General features: G+C 39.8%; 1 protein-coding gene across 1 annotated transcript; it reads right to left on the reverse strand.

The window, feature by feature from the left end:
• Positions 1 to 12,801: 12,801 nt before the first annotated feature.
• Positions 12,802 to 14,114, reverse strand: LOC113289099. The gene has a single exon (XM_026538271.1). The coding sequence runs from the start codon at positions 13,910 to 13,912 to the stop codon at positions 13,016 to 13,018; it is 897 nt and encodes a 298-aa protein (XP_026394056.1). The 5' UTR covers positions 13,913 to 14,114; the 3' UTR covers positions 12,802 to 13,015.
• Positions 14,115 to 20,406: the final 6,292 nt, after the last annotated feature.

The raw sequence follows: 20,406 nt of genomic DNA on the forward strand, positions 1-20,406 counted from the left end.
GATCAAGTTTACACGAAACTCAATGCTAGCTATGCTCGTATCCTACGAGAGATCAAAGGGAGGGAAAACCTGGAGTGGCCATGGTCTAAGGGAAAGCATCCCCCGAGATCCGAGAAGTCTAAAGATTACTGTGAATATCATTGTTTCAACGGACACCAGACCGAAAAGTGCAAGAACCTTAAAATAACGATCCAAAAATTAATTGATGCGGGAGAGCTCAAACATTACGTACGAAAGGATGTTACCGAGGATAGATCCAAGCGAACCAAACCAGTCCAACTTCCGGAAGGAAACCGAACAATCAACACCATCTCGTGTTCCGAAGCCACAGGGCCCTCACTTACAGCGCAGATAGGAAAGAGGTTACAGAAGCAATTCGAAGACCGCTGCGAATTGTATAAGGTCGATGGGATAGTGGTGTACGAGCACGAAGAATGGATGGAATCTCCTATCATCTTCGATGCTGAGGATATAGAAGAAGACATGGAAGACCATAACGATCCCTTGGTCCTAACGCTACCAGTAGCTGGATGTAACCTCAAAAAGATCCTCATAGACGGGGGAAGCTCCGTAAACGTCCTATTTTACGATGCATTCAAACGGATGAAGCTCCATGATGAACAGTTAATGACCTCTTATTAAACCATCTACGGATTCAATGGAGCAGCCACGAAGCCCTTGGGAGACATCGTGTTGCAGGTTAACGCAGGGCCCATGAAACTAGAAACCCGATTCAGTGTGGTGGACACCCCTTCCCCCTACAACGCTATTATTGGACGAAAATGGATACATAAACTCAAAGGAGTTGCGGCAACATACCACCAATATCTCAGATTTCCAACACCTGAGGGAGTAATGGAAATCAAGGGAGATCGGGTCACTACGAGAGAGTTCCAGGCCACTCAGGATCATATCAACAACGAGCAAGAAGAGCAGCGAAAAATCCGAAGAGTAAAAAATAAAGAAACCGCGAAAGAGAAGGCCATAGACCTGTTCCTCAAGGAAACTACAGGGAAGGGCTTGACGAAAGATGATAATGTCCTAAGCACAGAGACAAGTACTTCAACAACCAGCGAAGAACAGAAACACGCTAAATAGCAATTAAAGAACGTCCCAGTCCTCGGAAATACGAAGCCTGTGTTCACACCAGTGGATCCCGTAAAAGAAATCAACATAGGAACGGAAGAAAACCCGAAGATGATCAAAATAGGGACCATAATGGACGAAGGAAGGGAAGATTCTTTAACCAAATTACTTAAGGAATACGCGGATGTGTTCGCCTGGAAGCTAGGAGATATGCCGGGGATTGACCCAAAAGTAATCCAACACGAGCTACGCATCAAACCGGGCACGCCCCCGTTCAGGCAGAAAATACGAAAAGTAGCTCCAGAGTATCATGAGGCAGTAGAAACAGAACTTCGGAAACTACTAGACGCAGGATTTATCAAGGAAGTCAAGTACCCTACCTGGATCTCCAACATGGTCATTGTTCCTAAGAAAAATGGAGGGGGTTAGAATATGCATCGAATTTACTAATCTCAACAAGAGATGTCCAAAGGACAGCTATCCCCTGCCGAGCATAGACCAGCTGGTAGAAGCAGTAGAAGGATATGTAGAACTGTCATTCATGGATGGACATTCTGGCTACAACCAAGTGGCCCTGGCAGAAGAAGATCATCCACACACAGCGTTCTACACCCCACATGGCCTTTATTGCTACACTAGAATGCCCTTCGGACTTCGAAACGCAGGGGAAACATACCAAAGGATGGTCGATGCTATCTTCAAGCCATGGATTGGAGGAACCTTAGAAGTCTACGTTGACGACATGCTCGTCAAAAGCAAGCTGCTTAAAGATCACCACCAGGATCTGAGGAATATCTTCGAAGCAATGAGAAAACATCACATGAAAGTGAATCCGGAGAAATGTACTTTCGGTGTCACCTCGGGGAAATTCCTCGGGTATCTGGTAACAAAAAGGGGCATCGAGGTAGACCCAGCAAAGATTCAAGCCATAGTAGAGATGCCGTCCCCAAAGAATTTAAAGGAAGTACAGAAACTCAATGGATCCATAGCAGCTTTGGGCAGATTTATTGCCCGGTCCTCGGACAAATGCAAACATTTCTTCAATATTCTCAAAAAAGGGAGCAGGTTCGAATGGACCGTTGAATGCGAGGAAGCATTCCAAAAAATCAAAGAACACCTAGCCTCAATCCCGATCCTGCAGAAGCCAGTTCCTGACGAGGTTTTGGCACTGTACATAGCAGCAACAGAAGACGCAGTCAGCGCAGTATTGGTCAAAACCAATACAAAGATAGAATAACCTATCTATTACGTCAGCAAGACCCTCAATTCTGCGGAAAGGAACTATACTAAGATTGAACAGCTCATCCTCGCATTGGCGTGGGATACTCAAAAACTGAGAACCTACTTCCTAACTCACCTCGTCAGGGTCCCATGCAAAGCACCATTGGAAGCAGTCCTCAAAAGCACGGGAAAAGTGGGCCGAATAGCCAAATGGAACACCCATCTGGACCAATTCAACATCATTCATGAAATTCAACATTCTCGGAAGTCCCAAGTTCTGGTGGATTTCTTAGCAGACCTCCCCCTTGACAACGATGAAGAGATTAAGGGAATACCAGAAGCCGAGGAAGAAAACAAGGATCCAATGGATATCCTCGAACTTGCGAGTCAAAGACAATGGGAAGTCTTCGTCGACGGATCCAAAAATAAGGAAGGAGCAGGAATAGGCATTGTCATTATCACCCCAACCGGAGAAAGGATTATACAGGCACTTAGGTTAGAATTCAAAGAGCATACCAACAACATAGTTTAATACGAAGCTGTCGTACATGCCCTCCGTATAATAATAGAGATGGGGGTAACCGATGTAAGGCTGACAAGTGATTCGCAGCTTGTCATACGGCAAATAGGGCTCGAGTATAATGTGTACGATGACACCCTCTCAGCTTACATGGCCTTGGTCCAAACATTGGCATCGCAAATCCCGAACATTAAGTTCCGCCACTTATGCAGAAGGGACCTCAGGCACGCGGATGCCCTAGCATATATATCATCCATGCTGAGGGATAAAAACGTCGAAGCTATTAAAATAGCAAGGGTATACGAGCCTTCGATTGCATCCCAATTCTCCTTCGCTACCAATCAAGATACAGTGGAAGAAAATATCGAAGACCAGGTAGGAGAAGACATCCATAACGACTTTGACGAAGAAGATATCCTGTCAAGAGCAAATCAAGACGAAGACTTCAGCAACGAAGATGACTGGAGAGTGATGATCCATGCCTTTCTCGAAAAGGGAAGCTTACCTGCGGATCAGAAACAAGCTAGGAAGATACTCTCCAAAGTAGGAAGATATGATCTTCGGGATGGGGTCCTGTACTAGAAATCCTTCCTTGGACCATTACTACGTTGCTTGTCCCGGAAAGAGGGGCATCGAATTCTAAAATATATCCATCATGGTGACGCGGGGAATCATAGCGGCATGAGATCACTAGCTGACAAAGCAAAGACGCAAGGATATTACTGGCCGACAATGATACAGGACGCCGCAAGGATGTCCCGACGGTGTGAAGAATGTCAGCGCTTCGCCAAAAAGATCCACGCGCCGGCAACAATGTTAAACTCCGTCGATAGCCCGTGGCCATTTTCAAAATGGGGCGTAGACATCGTCGGACCTTTCATCGAAGGATCAGGGAAAAGACGATTTTTTATAGTAGCCACGGACTACTTCAGTAAATGGGTGGAGGCTAAGGCCTTGGCCAGGATCAGAGACGTGGATGTATTTACTTTCATATTCCAGAACATCATTTGCAGATTCGATATACCCGCCGAAATTGTATCTGATAATGGTAAACAATTACAGGGGAAAAATATAGACATGCTCTTCGATACTTTCAAGATAAGAAAGAACAAGTCCACCCCCATATACCCTCAAAGCAACGGGCAAGCGGAAGCTACCAATAAGACCCTCGCCCTTATATCAAAAAACAATTAGACGAGCATAAAAGGAGATGGTGTGAACAGCTGCACAATGTGTTATGGGCATACAGGACAACGCGAAGATCCGCCACTGGGGAATCCCCGTTTCTTCTCACTTATGGAGCTGAAGCAGTCATCCGTACAGAGATTCTCATGCCAACCACAAAGACCGAAGCGTGGGAGAAAAATCTCACAACAGACATGATGTTAGAGAGATTGGACGACCTAGAAGAAAGAAGGGAAGTAGCATTACAGAAGATGTAAAATTACCAGCGAAGACTTGCAAGGGAGTACAACAAAAAGGTAAAGCTTCGGAATTTTGTAGAAGGGAAGTATGTGTTAAGAACAATCCCATAGTATCAACGAGAGAAGAGATGGGGAAAGTTAGCACCTACGTGGGGAGGACCTTTTATAATACATGATATTGCGGGAGGTGGTTCCTACTACCTTCGTAATCTGAAAGGCGAAGTCCTCCGACATCCTTGGAATGCTAAGTGGCTCAAACCATACTTCCCATAGGTGCAACGCAGCCTTGCAACTGCGTGAAGGGTACCAGAAGAAGAAGGGAGTGTGAACACTCTACATGTTTCTATCTCTGGAAGAGGAATTGCAGGCCTCAACCTATAAATCAAACAAGTTTTCTATGTATCCACTAAACCTATCGACAATATTGGGGAAAGTAGTTAATCTACAATCTCTCAGGGCTCCCCCGTCAGTGTCCATAAGTGTAAGACCAGGGGGAAGGCACCCAGCAGAAAGAGATACCCAACCAATCTTAAGGCAACGGGTCGACGGAATGGGTGTATGTAAATTTTTTCACCCCATATCCTAGAACGTTGCCTCGGCCCCCACCGTCTGGGAATCCTCTGGCCAAGGGTTCGCCAGCGGGGAGACAGGTCTCAAGCCTATCACGAAGGTACCTCCCTTCGGTATCGCACCCAAACACTTAAAATCCTTTTTTATTTTTAGAGTCTTTCATCACAATGCATAAAATAAAAACAAACCAACATTGCAGGTATATCAAGAAAAGGATCCATTTCATAAAGGACGATTACAAAAAGTGAAGGGCCAATTCAAGGAAGAGTACACGTCAAAAAATATTCCTTTTATATGATACTAGCAAGAATATTCTTTTTACATAATTACAAAAAGTGGAGGGATAATGACGCTGCGGTCTCTACAAAATGCAGCGGTCTCTACCTAGATGATGCCGCCCCATCAGCAGGATCGTTCCGAAGACTTGAGGGGACGCTCCCACCAGATGAGGGTCCCGAGGAGCCAGGCAAGGCAGCAGGAACTGGACGACGCAGATAATTCTTAACAAGACCATGCTCGTTCTTTAGGCCAAGTTCTATCTTCTCTAGCATCTTGTTCGTCTCCTCAGCCAATTGACACCGAGCCTTGTGCTTAATAACTATCGTCCGTTGTTGGGCTTGGGATAACAATGAAGACAGAAGACTCACTTCTTTAGAAGCAGCACCGACGGCCTCTTCGCGGGATGTCGCAAAACTCTTAAAATGCTTAGTTTGTTCTTCCTGCTGCGCTAAGGAAGATTGAGCCTTTTCAAGTTTTTCATTTGCAACGCGAAGTTGTCCCTCGAGTTCTGAAAAAGACAACACCAGGGAGTTAGCACAGAAAAGACACAATCACACTCGATGGAATAGGGTTATACCTTCGACACAAGCCGAAGCCTCTTCATACTCATTAACAACTGCATCTCGCGCTTCATCAAGATGATCATATTCCGCGGATAATTTCTTATAATCTAGCTGAAGGTTTGTGAGAGTAAATTGACTGGCATCTAATTCTACCTGCTTCATTGAATCCATGTGACGAAGGTGGTCAACTTCTTTGTTTATCTCTGATACCCCCTTGCTCAATTTGTACATACACACTTCAAGATTCCTCTCAGACTCAGCCTGCCGAGCTACTTCAACGCGGGACACGGCAAGGGCCTTGCTTAGAGCATGGGCTTCGGCATGGGCATTGTCCCTTTCTTTGATAAGACACCGCGCACTATCCTCAACTCCTGGAAAAGGGAGGGATCGAGCCTTTTGTAATTCCTCTTCCAACAGTTGTATCCTAGACTCCAACAAAGAAGTACGCTCACGGGATTCCCGCAGACTATCACGTGTCCACAGCAGCGTGCCATTAAATAAAGCACGGTCATGGTTATACATATTTTGCATGTCGACCATCTGAACATGCCTTGCGCGCCATACCTCAGCCCGAGCATCCCATTTCTTGGCTTCACTTTTAATTTTCTGAACAAGTTCTTTAATACGAGATTTCTGCCGTGCCCTTTCGTTTCGAAGCCATATCAGCTCGGGGACACCACCCACTGGAGATAGGGTGGGGAGACTCAGACAAAACAACTAAGAAATATAGGAATGACGACACACGGCGAGGGAAAAAGAAAAAAAAAAAAGAACCAAACCTGTGAAAGCTGAAACTTGGCCGCGAGTTTGCTCTAACTCAGCGCGAACAACAACAAGCTCTGAACGAAGACTGGCCTCCGCTTCACCCAGCTTTTCTTTCTCCTTGAGGCTTTTCTTCAGCTCTTCTATTTCCACCTCAGCCGCAGATAATTCCTTTTCTCTGTGACGAAGCTTAGCCTCGAGCTTCAGAGATTTCGCTTTGAAGAACTGATACAACACGTGGTTACAATGCTCACTCCTCATCATCTACACATCAAGACGAAAAACATTATTTCACCGAAGAATTGGATCGTCACGTAGAAGTACGTACGAAAATTTACCTCTAAGACACGCTGCTGAGGAAAGCCATATTGATACCCGTCGGCTATGGCCATCATATCTGCAACGGAAGTAGGAGGCTCCGACACAAGGGTAGCTTCGGGAACACTCAAATTTCTTCCCCAGGCCTCAGACACCCGCGCCTTGGAAGACATTTCCATCATACGACGGGTATACGCGTCAGAATCCTTTTCACCAAAAACAACAGGGGCGGGATGAGGGACAAATAGCAGATTCTTTTCCTTGAGCCAGTCCATTATGGCGTCCTCACCCTCAGATGTCGGCGAATGAGGGAGATCCGCAGCAGGCGAATCAATCACCGACTTCCCCTTTTCTGACACGGCCCCATCAGCACAAATGTCGACACCCACATGCGCACCATGCTCCTCCGCGCCACCATCTTGAACAGCAGCGTCTCCGTTACTAGCACCCCCGAGGACATCCCAATCATCATTGGGGGACAGTAGAGAGAAGTCCTCAGGAAAATCGAGGGCATCATCCATAAACTCCCCTGTAGAATACAGCCGATCAAAAGAAAACTCTTGAGAAAGGGTGGGGAGAGTATCCGTGGCATCCCCAACAAGGACAGAAATATCACCAATAACACCGTCATCAGCTACCACGGCGTTTTTTCTCCCTTCATCACCATCTTGACCCACACAGACCTCTTCTTCGACATTGATAGGGGAAGTACCAGTACGTTCCTCCCCATCTGTAATCTCCTCGTCCTCAGCAAACTCTTCGTTCACTGGACTTGTAACTTCTTCATGGGCCTCAGCCTCACCCATCACAATGGTAGAAGACTGCTTTGAATTAATCTTTTTCTTCTTCGACACCTGAAAACCCACACCACAAAAAGAATTATTTTTCCCGAACAGTTGAATTTCTAAAGAAGAAGAAGCGCAACTAGGATCCGCGTACCTGAGCAGTCGAGGTACTCCTCGGTGGAAGTATAACACCGGAACCTTCCTCCTCGTCTCCCTCCACAACGTCAATGGCATAAGGAAAATTCATACCTGCGAAGTTTAAACGCCAGGGACAGAAATCTCCATAACGACCAGGAGGAGATTCACGCGGCTTGCTACTCTCAGTAGGACGCCAACCGCGGGGACCAGGGATCCAAACGTACGCCCATGGACCAACCACTTCGATAACGGTAGCGTGCCACTCGTAGTCATGGTCGCGCTTGATCCTCTCGCGGGCCGGGAAAAGTTTCCGCTAACTAGACCCCTCCGTGCCGGGAACATACTTCAGCTTGGCATCGCTGACCTCATTTAACAAACGAATTTCGCCCCGAGGAGCAGCGAGATTCCGGAGGCTGACACTCCACGGCTTACGGTTCCTACTGTTGACATAATCACCGAAGGAGTTATTGAAATTCTCAGGAGTATACCATTCCTTCTCCGCGGGATTGGGAACGTAACAAGTCATTGTCGTCTCCCCCTTACTCCGCAGATAGCATTCCTTCAGGGCGCGGAGATAATTCCCCGATAGTTGCGATAAAGAACGGCTGTGAGTATTGGTGGAAGAGCCCTCACGACTAGCAAGAACATCATAGTAGAAGGAATCACCTGACTTGTACAACGGCAGCATAAGACCAGCTTCGAACGCAACAACCGTGGTCAACAAATGAAATTCATCGAACTCATACTTTGAGATAAGCTCATAAGTAATATCATCCTCAGGGGCATAGAAACGAACCTCGAAGGCTTGAAGCTCATGCTTTTCCTTGAAAATCTCGAGATCAATATGCTTGAACGTTACTTTTTTCTTGCTGACCGAAACGCTGCATATCAATGGGGAAGCCTCATCCTCCTCGGCTGGACCGGATAAACCAATGAACGCCTCAGAAGCCTTTCTCTTCAAAGAAGGATTTTTTGAAGATTCAGCCCTCGGAACACAACCTTTTGTACTCTTCCCTTTAAAAGAAGTTGTAGGAGGGGGCGGCAGAGGATGCTCGGGCACTAGAGAATGTAGAGGAGGAACATCAAAAGCGACAACACGAGTCGGTGTCTGCGTAATCCTAACATCATCACGAGGACGAGACACCGCGCGATCAAAGACTTTTCGAGCCCCAGAAAGATTTGTCAAAGGAACTTCTTCCCTAGAAGACGAGGCCTTCGCCCCAGAAGAAACTCGACTTCTACGAACATCATTTTGAGACTCTCTACGCGGAGGAGATCTCGATAGACCAGAACCAGGAGTATGATAAGGAAGCCGCGGACGGTCAGACATGGCTGCGAAAAGATTAATCATAAACAAGTCAAAAACAAACTCGAGGACATTACCAACGATCAAAAAACCACATAAATAGAAATCCACACACGACAACGCAGAAATCCTAAAATTAGCATACGTGATCGAAATTCCATAAAATCCCTACCCTAACAATGGCTTCCTTGATTTAAGACGAAGAACAGGGGCAAAATAGCATGCAAGCATTGAAAGAAGTTCTTCATCACAAACAAGGAACAACAGTAACAGAAAATTTACAAATCAACAAAGCGTAAAACCATGGAAACAAAGAAAAGAAAAACTTACCAGTAAAAACAGCAGCAGAAAGAACAAATCAGAAATAAAGAGGAGGCAAGCGTGATTAATGCTCAGTGGAAAGAATTTAAGGGCTGAAGAATGAAGACTGACAGAGAATTTAAGGGCGGAAGAATGAAGACTGCCAGAGAATTTAAGGGCTGAAGAATGAAGACTGACAGAGAATTTAAGGGCTGAAGAACGAAGAATTAAAATCGAGAGAATGTTTAAGAAGAATGAAATTAATTTTCTTTCTATCCTTAATATACCCGAAAGAAAGAGAAGGAAATTAATGGAGGAATGGGAAACGTGCCCGTTACATGAGCAGTTAATGCACAAATAAAAGACGTGCCCAAGTATCTAGGAAAAGTTATTAGGAGAGATAGAAGAATATGCAACAACTGTTTTTTTCAATGCACCCATTAAACATTCAAGCCCGAAGAAAAGGGGCAAATTGTGTATACATATATCTCACCATCAGACACGTGTATATAGAAAAATACGTGGAAAGCATGCAGGCCAGGACATCAAAATACGATGCACTACGGAACACCAAATAAACCCCAAGGAGTTACTTTATCTCATCCCAAAAGAAGCTAAGATCAACGGTGGAGAGAAAGTTAGCTGACACGAACGTGACAGGGGCAGAAGACACTTGTCTGACACGAGCAGGCATCTCAACCACCTTCATTAAAAACTCTGAAGAGTATACGTGTCGATCAACCCGTGGAACGAGCGAGGATGTCTCTGCGTGATCAAGTGGCAAACGCAGACCTCTGCGTGATGGACACAAGACACTAGAAGATAAGGTTCCAACGGCCTTCAGAGATGGGTCCCACACTCTAACCCTATAAATACCCCCTCTCCACCAAGAGGAAGGGGGATCGGAAAAATCAGGAAGGGAAGGAGAGAGAGATTGCAAGTGTAAGTTAATCCTTTAGAAGAGAAAAACATGTAAACCCAAAAGTCATTCGACTACTCTTGTAACCGTGAAGAATATAGTGAAACAACAAACCCCGTGGACGTAGGCCTTAGTGCTGAACCACGTAAACCTCGGTCTTGTTTACATTTCAGCACTTTATATTTGTTTAACCCCATGGATCTTTACTTATACGTTTTGCTTTCTTTGTTTTTACCTATATCCCGTGCGCAAACGCCTCGCATGGAGTTGTTAGATGAGGCTATGATAAACTCGAAGGTTTTGAGCCAAGGAATCAACACTAGGATATCATCATCACAAATCTCTCTAGATTACGATGATTGGTTGTGAACATTCGGATGCCTTCGTGATTTGTGTGTTCACACCCCTAAATATACAAACTCAGTAAAGATGATCAAATTGTTGCATGCTTGTTGCACGAATCCTCGCACAAAAATATATACCATGGGGTCCTGGACAGCGCTTCCCTCTAAATTCTAATGGTCCGAGTTTATCCGAAAACTGCAACCACATATCATTGCTCTGCAAAAAACACTTTTGTTGAACTTTTCTGATCCCAACTTTTAATGGTGTGTTTGATCTCGAAACTTCATTGTTATTGACTTATCTTCTTCTTCTCTTCAAATGTGCACTTGCTAGAAACCCTACTAACTGGAAGACACCACATATCTTATTTTTTAAAATCAGTAGTTGCTAGCTGCAAAAGATAACGCGGATCTAATTATTTTTTTATTTGGGGACCATCTAATAATATTCAAATTAAATATGATGATGCAAGTTGGATTAAAATGTTGAAATTCGTCATTGAATATTATGTTATCATGATTATCTAGTAAGCTGTATCTTTCTTAATCATGAATTCGAGCATAAATGATTATTGTTGCCATCAGCGGCAATGGACCCATATGCATATCCGTATCTCAATTGGATGAGAACTTGTGGGCACATCGGCCGTTTGGGTAAAACATATACGTAAAACGGATCATTTGTCCAAATATTTTTAAAACGTCGGCCGTTGGATTACTAAGTATTTGGACAAGTGTACTTCGTTGGGTTATGATATGGGTGTTCTAGCCTTTTTCATTTTAGGTGAGCTTGGTGACGATACTTTGTGTTTTTTCAAGCGTCTTAAGAATTGTCTTGTTCATAATGATGCTAGTAGTGGTTTTGGTCATTTTATTTTTCATAGATTAGTCGTTGCAATTCAAAGAGGTGTTGGAGCTCAGCTTGTTGTTAGGCTACCAACCAAAGGCAGTTTTTGATCTTATAGTAACAATAATTATACTAAATTTTAATGGTTCTAATGGACGGGTAAAAATTATTATGGGTGAAATGGACAAAAAAAAATAGCAAGGATGAAACTGGATTCATCCTGACTTAAACTTAAAAAATAGCGAGATGAAAGTGGATGCATCCTGATGTAAATTAAAAATAAGAAAAAGTATTTGAAAATGGGTAGGATGAAACTGTTTACATCCTGGCTATTTTAACATTTTTGTCCATTTAAACAGTATCAAAACTTAGATGTCTTTTTTTATCCAGGAATTATTTATTTTGGTCTTTTTAACCAATTTTGTGAAACATATATGATCAGGTGAAATGTAGCTGTCAAGTGACAAAAATATTACCTGTAACGCGTATAAATTGCTTTCATGTAAGTAATCTTCTTAAATGTGAATTTCTAGCCTTAGGAAATGAGAAAGTTAGGCACCAGAGTAACTTTACCAGCCCAAATTCGTATCAATAATCCGTTAATCACTGAGCAGCTCTATTAGCTCTAGTTTTCTAGCCTGTTTCAAAGTTCACCTTTCTTTAGAACTCATCTCATTGTGAAGGAGTTTCTATTGGATGTTGGAACATTTACTCCTGCATCATTGGACTAAAAGAAATGAAGATCGTCATGGTTATGGGCATATGACCATTAGGTATATATGACAAAACCATACATAGAACCTACGCGTAAGTTGAATTATAAATAAATATCTAAATTTTTTGGTAACTATGGAGCTTAAAGTCGTATACAGTCTCATCTTTAGAATAAAACCACTTGGTTATCATATCAATAATTTGGATCAAATGTGTCCGGAGATAGTCAAATATGTCGACTGCGATACCACATGGATAACTGAGGGTAGAACCTGGTCTGGCAAGTGGTTGCCAACCAGCTCCCAAAGGTTATCTATGTAAATATTCACAAAACCCCCTAAACATATCCTTTTATTCATGATTTACCTTCACACAATGGATTTGTATTTCTGCGCCCTCTTACTTTCCATCCTAGCAAGCCTTGTTATCTTTGTCATGTAAAAAGGAAAGAGGCATGATCGATTCTAGTTACATAACTGAGTTTAACAGATGTAAATTTGCTATATGCTGTAAAATCGAATTTATCTTACTGCCCCACGTTGTTAATACGTGATACTTGCATGGAACTTCTTTATTTGTCACGGACTTCTCAGGTAGATCGTTTCCTTTTTATTTTGTTTGATCGGCTTCTCAGAATCTCAGGTAGATTTTTATTAACAAATTAAAGGCAAGTATCAAATGAATAGATCTGAGGAAACCTCCTGGTTTGATTGTGAAAAAATAAATTTATATTCAAATGATATCCTATACACTCTGGTTTATACTGTATTAACCTCCTGTTCTACACATCTCATCAGTATGCCCACAAATGCAGATGCCAAACCCTTTTTTTTTTTTTTTGAATGCTAAAATGTGGATGCAAATAAAGGAACAGAGATTAAAATACATATTGTTTCAAAAGCACAAAAATACAAAGATTTTATTGAGTAAAGATGTTAAGTAAGGAGACTCTAGTTTGAATTAGTCGCCTTGAAATGCACTCTAATCCAACCTCCACACCTTCAATGCCGTCTTCAAGTTCCTCCAACCTTTTCTGGACTAGTTGCACGTTCTTTGCCTCATCGGCTTTGCTTGAAACACGTCGGAAGAGGGACCGAAGAGCAATATCTACGCACTCTACCACATCAGGTTCGTCGTCAGACTTTGCTGGTCCCTTTTGAACGAGTTTTGATACCAATCCCCACTTGGTGTTCTTTTGTTCAGAAACAAAAGCCATGACGGAGTATTGAAAGACCGAAACAGTGGATGCCCTTACTTCTCTTAGATTCTTAACGACCATCTCAAGATGAGTATTTTGGTTGTCTTGGACCAAGAGAGGAGCAGACACTAATTTCTTGTCCAGTTTTTTCAAATCTTCGACGCACTTGTTGAGACACTTGTTCAATTTCTTCTTGCAAGATACATAAGCCTCAACCTTCTCTTCTTTGCATGACTCCTCGGCTCTTCTTCGAAGAACTGATCTAAGCTCTCCTGCATTTTCTTTCATCTGAGTCATGATATCTCTTGCAGTACCGCAGACGTCTATTAATCTGACGAAACCATCCAAAACATCTTCCACCCATTTCTCATTTTGATGGCGGACGAGACCTTGTTGAGTCAGGGGCAACCGAATAAGATCCTCAACACACTTGTACAAATCACCAAGACTTGACAAACCAATACAAGCATTTTCCACTTTAGAACTGATTGCAGATGATTCCCAAGCTTTTAGCTTTCTCAATGCTTCATCGATTCTTGAAATGTTGGGATTGGTTTTGGATGGTAAACTAACCGAGCGAACATGGTGAGGACTTTCATCTAAACTAGAGTCATACATGTTTGATTGATAGCTAAGGAAACTTGTTTGTTTGTTTTTTCTTTCTTGGTTTGGTTTAAGAAAGGATTCAAATGTTGTTCTGTAAGTTCTTAGACTTGAATCTCTCTAGTGGTTATATATACATAAGATTTGAAGAGGAGACAAAAACAGGTAAGCTTGTCTGCTAATGGTGTATTATGGCCATGAGCATGTGATAACAGCGTGGATATCTCATTGTCATTAACTCATTATGTTATGTTGTAATATCTTTCTTGACAACCACCCAATATAAATCAGTTATTAGCATGTTAACCATTAATACTCATTGGGTTGTTATCGATTACCATTATTAATCATTTTTAAAAATCAGGAAATGAAACAAGGTTTTATTGGTGGTGGGACAAAAAATAATTCGCTATCTTAAATTGTCGACCCAACAAACCACCGGCCTTGTCATCCAGCTTGATATACCCCAAAGTCTTTTATTTGATGGGTAAGACTCTTGTTGAATGAAGAAGAACCCTTGTGTCGTGCTATCATCGATGAATTTTCCATCAAAAAAGAAATGAATTTTTGCATTTTCCATTTTTAGATTTTAAACCGTCCCATTTTTTGAAACTCCTCTCCCTCCCTCCCTCCCTCAACGGCATTGACCTCGTGAAGTTTAATAAACAAAAGAAGAATATGCCATTTGTGATATGATTTCGTCGAGATTTTTCTCGGTTTTCCTTCCCTTCACATGGTGGTACCACTGTTAGTCAGTTAAACATCCCGGCTCACATGGCGGTACAGCCCATTTTGTCATGATTTAAGCTACATTTGCCTCTGAGCTTACCCTGTAATATTCATTAACAACCTTTCATCATCTCTAAACTCTCATGTAATATCTGACATGTGGGTACAAATATTGATTAACATATTAGTGTAGTTAACCATAAACCATATATTGGTTCCTTAGATTTGTAAAACAGAACTACTTGGGGGTTTTCAACACATTAATGTGCGTTAGCAACCCTTCATTATCTCTAAACTCTTTTGTAATAAGGGTTTGTCAACTCCTACTCAGCTTCAAATGTGGATCAGAATATGTCCCTGACGCAACATCCCAAAAGACAAAATTTGTTACAGACTGGCAAGGAAACCAATAACTATTAGTCAATAATATGTAACCTAATAAAAAAGTTGGGCAAACCCTCCATTCCTACCGTAGACAATTTTTAACAGACGGGGATGTAATTTGACAAACACAGAGTGTTGCATGTGTCAAGAAGAAGACAATATCAATGATCTACTACTACTAGTACATTGCCAATTTCCAACAAGAATGTGGAGCTATTTTATTGTTGGTTGTAATGTTAAACAGATCCAGAGTGGCACTCCGTTCTCTGCTTCAACAACTTCAAGCATGGAACATGGTGGAAGAATAGTCTTATAATAAGTGGAAAATTTTGGCAACTTGCCTATTTTGCAATCTGCTGGGCTATTTGGCCGGGGAAAGAAAATAGCAAATAATGGTTAGATAGAATAAGCTTAGATTGAGAGGGCCGCTAAGTGTGCGAGTATCCAAAATCAAGGCTGTGAGGTATTTTTGTGTGTGTCTAAACACCTCAAGGTACTTGAGTATGTAGTAAATAATAATTCGAACTTGAGTTCTTTAGATCCAAAAGTACATCGTAATTGTAGACGATGTTCATTTGTAACAGCCTGAACATGTGAATTTTAATTTAGTGACTTTTTTAGGAATTAAGTATTAGTGAAAACAATTCAATTATTTTACCTGTCCCCGGATTTTATAGGGGTTTAACAACAAAATGGTAATGAAAATCCAACACAAATTATCCAAGAAAATTTGGAGAGGAAAAAGGGTACGGTGTTGTGGTGGAAATATAAAAGGCATATAAACAGTAGACAAAGAGGTAAGAGGTAAGAGAAAAGAGTAACAAATTTTATTTAGTGCAAGACCTTGGTACGATAGAACCTCCATGTATTGATATTCTATATATTAGTATTTTCCGCACATTAATAAAAGGCATTGTCCTACTTTGGACCAGTTATAAATAGTAATAACCTCTACATTTTAATATTAATAAAAAGAAAAACTCAGTCATGCCTTAAGGAATCTCCATATATCAAAAATCAACAATATATGGAAGAAATATAGATCTTGTTACACGAACTTTACCATTTATATAAGTCTTTTTTCCTAATATTGGATGATATTTTGATTTGTTGGAAAGAAACTAATCGACGATTTATCTTCTACTACACTTAATACCATTTATGGTTGTAGAAAACATCAAAAACTTCCTAGTAGCGCAACAAGTTCCTAGATACATATATGTATTTGAGTATGGAACAATAAAATGTACCTACACCATCTAATACAACTAGAAATACATTAAACATGCCTATGTATTAGGAACCTCCACGGAACCTATACATTAAACATACCTATACATTAGTAAGCACCATCTAATATAGCTAGAAATACATTAAACATACCATTCATGTATGCACTAAAATTTAAATTTTACATTCTCTATGTGCACCTCTCTATATAATTAAATACCTCCATATATTGATAATTTTGTGAATGTACATACGTATTAATATAAAGAGGTTCTATTGTATCACATGGAACCTTAATATTACATAGTTTCATTCCTTTGTATACATGAAAAAGGAAATACCTAGCTAGCTAATTGGGTCGTATATTGGCCCGAGGCCCTACAACACTTCCCCTCGTGCAGTCTGATAGTAGTGCTTCTGCTATAGTTCTCCATAACTAGATTCTCTCACTGATTACCACTGTATATAAATCAATTGCCTCATTAAAGCCTTACCAGGAATATCCAAAGGGACAAAACCCGAACTAAGGAAAAAGAGTATATCATATGAAGAAACCTTATAACAGAGTTGGGGCATATGTTACCTGAAAACGCGGAGGTACCAAAATACACCACCAACTTTTTCATAGGCAACCTGTATGAAAAAAACCTAAATACAATTCCGAGAGTTCAACTTAACGAATCTCAATCGAATAACAATATTCAGAGTTATATCTCTTTCTCTCACAATCAGAAAGTTGACAAAACCAAATCCGTGAACCTGATTTACGTGTGAGAGTTTTTGGACGCTGTCAAAAATAAATATCTTAGAATCAATCAAGCCGTATCCAACAAACAAAGATGGATATATCTACTTTGATTGATTTACGTAAACTGTTGATGGTGGTTTTTCGTTCAAGGATAAAATTGTAAAACCAAATTTAATGTGCTGACGTCCTGCAAAGGGTAAAGCCGTTTAATAAGTGATGAGTGCAGAAAACCTCTCCGCTTTATTTATTCGAAGCAATTCAATAAATACACAAAATTCACCCAGAATGGTGCATGTAACAACAATCCCAAATATTCTGTGAATTTTTAGCATTATTAATTAATGCATTGTAAGGACCCTCAAGCTCGTCAATGCTATTAGACCGGTCAAGTGACGAATTAGCCGATAATAACTCGATTAGTTTAACACGAACATTAATTAACATGAATTAATATAACAACGATATAGATAGGAAACTAGTACCGTTAGTTAGAAATCGAAAAGTTATGCAGAATGGACTACTCGAACGTGTCATTCGGATATCGGACGAAGAAGATATCATCAGATAGGTGTGAAGGGCAAAATAGTCTATTTTCAATTAGCCGACCTGGACTCCCCTTAGTAAATCAAGTGAGTAGTAGTAGTAATCTTCGTTGGTCTTATCTCTAAGCCATTCGATAGAGAAAGTCATTTTCTCTTCTTCATCTTCTCTCTTCTTTTTTCTTATTCTTCTATTTTCCTTCTCCTCGTTCTCTTCTCTTCGGTTTCTGATTTTTGAGAGAATTAAATCGTGGGGGTTTTGGAAGATGAATTAATAAGGGTTCGATCCATGAAGTGTATCTGGTGGTGAAGATTGCTATGTTTCTTAATCAGACTCAACATGAAAGGGGATTACAGAGAATTGAATTAGGGTTTTCGTTGTGTTCTTGAGAAGGTGATGAAGATGATTATGAGACTGAAATCGATAGAGGAAGAGTAATTTCAGACTCATTTGGTGGTGGTCTTAGTTCGAGCGGCTGGTTCAGATACTCAGAAGAAAAGGTAAGTTAGGGTTACCTTAATTTGAAGATGGATTGATTTGTTTGAATTTGATTAATTAAATGATTAATTAGAGATGGGTTTTAATCAAGTATGAGGTTGAGATGTTCTGTGAAGTTTAATTTTGATTTCAGAAGAAATTAAGGGTTGTCTTATTTCAATCTGTTTTCATAGAATTGAGGATGGAATGATGATATTTGGATTGGATTTATAGTTGAGTTAGATAAATGGGGTATGTGATGGAGATGAAATTGTTTATCTGTTGATTTTGTTTTGAGATGATTCACATGGAAGAATGTTTATTGGCCTTTGGTGAAGAACATGTTTGTATTGATGGTGTTGTTGCACAAAGATGGAACTGTCAGTGTTGGTGTTTACTGGAGCAGGGATAGCTGGTTACATATTATGAGATTTGAGTCATGTATGTGCTATTTGAGCAGATGTGGAATGAGTGGGTTAATGTAGATATTACAGTTGGACAATGTTATCCCAGCTGAAGCTTATATGTATGAAATAGGATTGAAACAGAGTTGAAGGATGTTATACTGTGGCTGAGTTCTTGGTGGTGATATTGACTTGAGGTTGAATTGAGGGAGTTTTGTTGGGTAGTTAAGGGAGTTGAGTTGCACTTGAAGGGAAATGGGGATGCTATTAGGGGATGACTGTGTTGTTGGGTTGAAGATGTAGTATTAGTCTGAGTTAAGAGGAATTGGATTGCAGATTTCTTAATTGAATGTTTAAGTATTTGAATTAGATTCGTAGTGCCTCTTTATTTAGCTAATCTCTTGGATTAGTCAGCTGCTAGTTTAGGGGGCGCTACAGTGTTGGTATCAGAGCCCACTATTAGATCTTACATGGGAATAGATTGAAATAGCCAGTGCCAGTTAGTTTAGTTTAGAACTGGGTTGGGTTGTGAGATAAATCTTAATCACTAAAAACTATCTATAATTAAAAGAATTATTTAATTGATTGATTTGTTTGTTTTTAATGAAGTAAAAAATGTAGATTACACCAATATATTTAGCTTATATGGATTTGAGAATAATTGATCTAAATAGTATGAACAGGTATACAATACAATACTAAAAAAATAGTGAGATTAATATTATTTATAAATCTTGGAAGTCACATATAAACTTGTTAAGTACCTTGACTTGTACGCAGGGTCAATAATTTATAATCACACAAATGTTAATAATACTTTTGGGACTCAATAATATTTGTAAGAGTAGTTAGAATAATAGTTCGACTATCCATGTTAATAAGAAAATATTATAATGGTATTTACAGATGATAACTAAAGTAATAATAATTTTATTAAGTATCTAGCATTTATCAATTAATATCATATTGAGTTTAACTTAACTAGAATGTCAATGGGGGTATTTAATGATAAAGAAAAATAATGATTATGATTAAATCGCTACGGAAAATTGTTAACACTTACATATGGTCAAGTTTTATAAATTAAACTAATGACAAATTAGGAATAGCTGTTTTGTATTTGAACTAGACGGTTAAGATAATACTTAACATGTATAAAATAAAAAGACACTTGTTTGAATTAGACACTTGTTAGTCTAACAAAATGATCCAGTAAATCTTTATAACGAAACAAATACACATGAAGTAGTAATAATAGTACTCGGATGTTTAGTGTAATAGTAGAATTAAAAGAAAATAAATTCATATATTAATATGATACTTTACAGTAATAGCAAAATCTAGAGACTATTAGGATATATTATAATTTTGTGCAGACTCAAATCTAAATCATATTAAATTACCAACGTCAATATTTAACAAGATATAGTATACATATTCAATATGAATAAATAAAATCTTTGGTATCAATCTTTACGTGAATCCAGAGTTATATTTAGCAGATTAAAGCTTAGTATACCAACTTGACTATTAACTTAAGAATAATGAGAACAATAATACAGTTGATAATAGTATTCGAATAATTAGGCTAGTAAGAAATTAATAGTAGATTATATTTATAAGATTTATATACGGTATTTTAGTAAAGTTAAACTATCACATATTATAAATTGACATGAAATCAAATTTGGATTACGTATATTGATAAAATAAATAAACGATAATAATAATAACAATAATCTGAATCATAATCAAAAAAAATATGATAAGATAAATTTCGATGATTAAATTTATTAAAATGCTGTGAATTATGTATATAATTTATGAAGTAAAATATAAGTTAAATCAGTTATAATAAAATTTAGAAATTAGTTAGTCATAATAAGTTAGCATTTAATTAATCCAGCACTGGGGAATAGCGAAGGTTGTGTTTTCTCTGTTCGTAGGAAGGCATTGTTGGGCTTGGCCAACCTTGACACGGCAACTACATTCAGAGA

The sequence above is a fragment of the Papaver somniferum genome, chromosome 6 (assembly GCF_003573695.1).
Source record: "Papaver somniferum cultivar HN1 chromosome 6, ASM357369v1, whole genome shotgun sequence".
NCBI lineage: Eukaryota > Viridiplantae > Streptophyta > Magnoliopsida > Ranunculales > Papaveraceae > Papaver > Papaver somniferum.

Excerpts from the sequence above, each read along its gene's own strand:
- LOC113289099 (XM_026538271.1), bottom strand. The coding sequence starts at position 13,912 with ATGTATGACTCTAGTTTAGATGAAAGTCCTCACCATGTTCGCTCGGTT.